This window comes from Myotis brandtii, unplaced genomic scaffold (assembly GCF_000412655.1).
Source record: "Myotis brandtii unplaced genomic scaffold, ASM41265v1 scaffold29, whole genome shotgun sequence".
NCBI classification, from domain to species: domain Eukaryota; kingdom Metazoa; phylum Chordata; class Mammalia; order Chiroptera; family Vespertilionidae; genus Myotis; species Myotis brandtii.
Window position 1 is genome coordinate 2,226,481 of NW_005361075.1, and position 4,772 is coordinate 2,231,252.

Sequence of the window (4,772 nt, forward strand, 5' to 3'; positions counted from 1 at the left end):
GGGGATGTGGGAGCACATCTGGGCTGAGGAGGGACTGGAGTGGTGGGAAGGGTAGACCCCAAGAAGGCTGGAGCCTGGAGAGGACAGGCAGGGTGGGGAAGAGGCAGGGGAGCCCAGGCTGGCTGGCCTGGACTCGGTGAGGGAAGGAGAGGACTCAGGAGGGACCCTGGCGGCCTGCTGGTGGCTGAGGAGTAAGCTGAGGGTGCCCGTGTAGCAGTCTGAGCAGGAGAGTGTGAAGGAGGCAGAGGTTGAGAGGAGCAGCTGAGCCCAGAGCCCCCAGCCTCTATCCTCAAGGCGCGCCTGGCCTAGCTAGAGGCAGAAGCCAGTGCAGAAGGGCAGGTGGGCGCAGGGCCCACGGTGACCCAGCAGCAGACAGGGGGCATAGGTTGCAGTGGTTAAAAGATCCTAAACCCAAACTCACTGGAGCCCACACCTGCTCCACCACCTGCTAATCCTGTGACCCTGGGCAAGTTCACCTCTCTGTGCCGCCTTTCCTCACGGGCAGGTGCAATTCATAACAATACCCCTTTGGGTTGTGGCGGGGATTGAATGAGTTAAGCATGTGAAGCATTAGAACAGGCCTGATGCCCCAGAAGGAGCCACAGACGCATTTGCTCTTGTTTCTATTTCAAAGTACATCCCAGGCTCTCCTCCCAACAGCCCACAGAGGTGGGCAGGGCAGGTGACATTATCCCCAACTTCCAGTTGGGGAAACTGAGGCTTGGCAAGGCTACAAGTCCATGGTTGCCGGGAGGATTAGCACTTAAGTAGTAAGCAGGCCCTACCCTGCTGGGTTTCCAAGGCAAGATGAGACCAGGCTTGTCGAGGGGGGTGGCAGATGGGCCTCTGACACCTCAGGTTCCCTGGGGTCTCCCACCCAAGCCCCAGGCGGGCACGAAGAGCCCTCACACTCACACCCTGGCCCCTTCCTTCATCTAGCTGGCCCCACGCCTCCCCTAGGAAACCTTTGCTAATTGGCTCCACCTCTCTCGGATCCCTCCTTATCTCACCATCTTCAGTTGGAACAATCAGCCCTTGGAGGTGCCATCTGAGTGCTGAGTGAGGGCCCCAGAGAGGCGCAGGGAGCCGATGAGCTGCCACTTCCCAGGGGAGCCCCAGAGGGGGTGCGATGGCGGTCCTGGGGCCTCCGGGCCTGACCCTGGCCCTGTCACCGAAGCCTTCCTGCTCTCCCAGGTGCAGGCCCTGGAGCAGCGAAACCAGCTGCTGGAGACGCGCTGGAGCTTCCTGCAGAGCCAGGGCTCCACTGCCTTTGACCTTGGGCACCTCTACCAGAAGTACGAGGGCCGGCTGCAGGAGGAGCTGCGCACAGTGAGCCAGGAGCGGGGGCAGCTGGAGGCCAACCTGCTGCAGATGCTGGAGAAGGTCGAGGAGTCTCGGATCAGGTAGCGTGCGCCCTCGGGGGCGGTGGGCAGGGACTGTGGGTGGGGACCAACCTGCACTCAGAAACAAGGTCCAGGGCACTCAAGCCAGAAAAAGAGGAAGCTTCTTTAAGAAACATTTCTTTACTCCAGACATACTTACGGAGGACCTACTATGTGCCGGGCAGTATTCTAGGTTTCAAGGGAATATAGCAGTGAACCCACAGTTCCCCACCCCCAAATAGTGACTCTTACACTAGGTCAGGCTTGTGATTGACAGCTAACCCCTGGGCACCATCGCAGCCACTGTCCCCTGTCCCCTCCCCTTGTGTCCATAAACACTCTTGCTCTCCGCTCACATCCCACTGCCACGTCCCGATAGGCTTGGATGGGCTGGCAGGGAAGGGAGCGGGTGCAGGCAGAAGACGGAGGCAGTGGGTTTTGTTGGAATAGAGAAGCAATCATCTATAGGTGGTGTGTGCCGACCTCAGTGGGGTCCAGAGAGATGGGGGAGACACAGCCCCAGCCTGCACTGTGCTTTTAGGACTTTGGGGGACAAGCTGGCCGGCAGGAAAGCTCAGTGGTTAAAGACCTAGTCTAGGTATAGACTGAAAGGGACTTACTCCCTGCCCCTCCCACCCTAGCTTTGTGACCTCTGTCCAGTTGTTTAACAGGAGAACCTCAGTTTCCTCCTGTGTGGGTTGATACCACCTGGGGCTGGTGTGAGGAGCAAGTCGAGAGTTCAGTGTGGCAATGAGTGGCCACCCTCCTACCCCTAGAAGGCTGAAGTGCCCGCACACAAGGCCAGGCTTGCTGGGCTGAACTGGCCAGTCTAGAAAGGCAGACCACGCACATGGGTGGCTCAGAGGAGAGAGGACCCTCTCTGATCAGACAGTGGCCAGGGCTTCACGGACACGGAGGCTGGGCAGGGCAGAGAGGCCCTGCCCCTGCAACCCCTCCCCTTCACCCCCTTCTCAGGTCTGGTTTCCAGCCAGGGCGAGGGGTGGACAGGCTGAGGCACAACCCCCTCTCCACCTCCAGTGTTTGGGTCCTGCCCCAAGCCCCGCTGACCTGAGCAGCCAGCAGACAGGGCTGGAGGGTGTGGGCAGCCTGTCCAGGGACCCGGGCTGGGGCTTAGCTTGCCCGTCGCCTCTCCGCATCACCTCCTCTGTTCAGGCCACAGTCAGAGGGCATGGTCACCAGGACGCGCCCCCCACTCTGGGGCCTCCTTTCCTCACCTGTGAGTCTGCCGGGAACTTTCCAGCCAACAGGCGTGATCTGCAGCCCTGGCCAGGACTGGTCCTTATGGCTGGGCCCCTCCCTGGCCTGGAGGTCACCTCTACTCCAGCCCTGCTCTCCCAGGTCCTAGATAAACACATACGGAATCTGATTGCCCATTCTGACCGTAATGGGGGAAGTTATGACTCATTTCACTGGTATCTAGTAGGTCTTTGGCCCTCAAAGGATCAGAGAATGGCAGAGCTGGTGGGAGGACATGGGTTGCATGCGGAAGGAATCACAGGCCCAGAGAGGACAGGGGCTGGTCCGCAGTCACAGAGCCATGCGTGCTAAAACCCATCCCAGCTAAAACCCATCCCAGCCCATGTCATCCAGGGTGAGAGGCTGCGCCCATGAGCCCAGCCAGATCGCATCTGCGGAGATACTTTGTAACTGGAAGTTCTGTACAAACACTACTTGTTCTAATCTGGCTCAGCCCCCTCATTTGGCCCGCCGCCTGGTTTCTATCTGCCGCCTGATTTTACATTTAGGCTCAGGGCTTCCCATCCTCTCTCCAGGTAGGGAACCCACCTGAGTTGGGGGGAGTGAGGCCAGAGGGCTTCCGGGTCTGCAGGCCAGAGCCCGGGAAGCTGCCGCCTGGCCTTGCAAAGCCTGGGGCCCCCAGGAGCCGGGAGACGCCAGCCCAAGCCCTGACAGGGAGGGGTGTGCCCTGCCTCCTCAAGGCCGATGAGATCAGCTTCCCTCCTAGATATAAACAAGCTGGGCAGAGAGGGGGGTGTGGGTGTGACGAGCTGAGAGGGCTGAGAACGGGTTTGGGAGCTGGTGACTGGCAGAGATTGGAGGTGAAATGGGGGGCATGGCATACCTCAGCCTCTATAGAGATGAAGACTTCCCAAAGCTTGGATGTAGCCGGGACCCCAGGTACCAGCTAGCCAACCTGTCTACTTACTAAAAGTGAAGCAGAGGCCCCGATAGAGGCACAGCCTGCTCAAGGCCACAGCGAGCGCCTCAGGCCCACGGAAGACAGCTGTGCAGTCTGTTCCCTTCACAAGAGCATCCGGCTGAGGGGTGACCTGGGGCCCAAACCCAGCGGAGCCCATGAGGAGGGAGGAGGGAGGCTGCACAGAGGATGGGAAAGGCAGGGAGGGGTAAAGAGGAGTTTGGCACCACAGAGGCCCCAACTGGACAGCCCTCCCAGGCGGGCAGAGCTCCCCTATCGAGAGGGGAGGGGAGAAGGGGAAAGGTTTGACCCCCAGGCTTGTGTGGGGAGGGCCATGCCATAAGGGGCTGCTCAGATCTGGGCTCCCCCCGATTCCAGAGGGAGGCCTGTTCAAGTCAGCCTGGCCCGGAGGGTTTGTAAAGGCCGTGCAGAGAGAACCTCCTGTGCTCTCTCTCTGCCATGAGGCCTCCCCCGTTTCTCTCCGAAAATGCTGGAGGCCGAGGCAGAGGGGCTGAGGGCCTGGCTGGCGTTGGAGAGAACGGAGCTTAGGGGGTCGTAGTAGCAGTAGGTTTAGCAGGCGCCACGCACTGCGGTGAGCACGTCATGTTTTTGCTTATTTCATCCTCACGACATCACCGTTGTCAGGAGTGAGGCACACACACAAGTAGCTTATGCAAGGTCACCCGGCTGGTGAGCAAGGAAGCAAGACTGGAGCCACCTGGCCTGGCTCTGGGGCCTGTGCTTGACCCGTGCTTGACACGCGCCTCCGGGCCCTTCTCTGGGCCTCCATTTCCCCATCTGTGAAATGGGACCAGCAGCCTGCCTGGCTGAGGACTCTGAGGTAAAGCTTCTTGGGCATTTCATCCACCCTGGCAAGTCCCTGACCCGCCCTCAGCCCGCCACCGTGACCTGCACCCGAGGAGCCCCTTGCAGACGCTGGAAGCCAAGGCAGTGACCAGGCAGCACACTGAGTTTCAGACCCAGCACCCTGCGGGCTCTCACCCCGGGTCTGCCCCCTCCGCTCCTCGGAAAGGCGGGCGGGAGAGAAGGCCTGAGGGCGGCGGGTCCAGCAGCTGATGTGGGCGAGGGGTGACGCTGCCCGGCTGGGAGGTCAGGGGCTGGGCAGGCGGCTGTAATTAGAGCCCCGGTGATTCAGGTATTCCCTGGGGAGGAGGGAAGCACACAGGAAGCCACAGAACCCCCACATCCCAGGG

General features: G+C 60.6%; 1 protein-coding gene across 2 annotated transcripts in view; it reads left to right on the forward strand.

Annotated features, from left to right (window-relative positions):
- KRT80 (keratin 80, type II) overlaps positions 1-4,772 on the forward strand; it is a 23,480-nt gene that overhangs the window by 5,721 nt on the left and 12,987 nt on the right. For both annotated transcript variants that reach the window (XM_005869228.2, XM_005869229.2), the window contains exon 3: positions 1,195-1,403. In XM_005869228.2, coding sequence (XP_005869290.1) covers positions 1,195-1,403 — 209 coding nt within the window. The remainder of the gene's footprint in view (positions 1-1,194; positions 1,404-4,772) is intronic.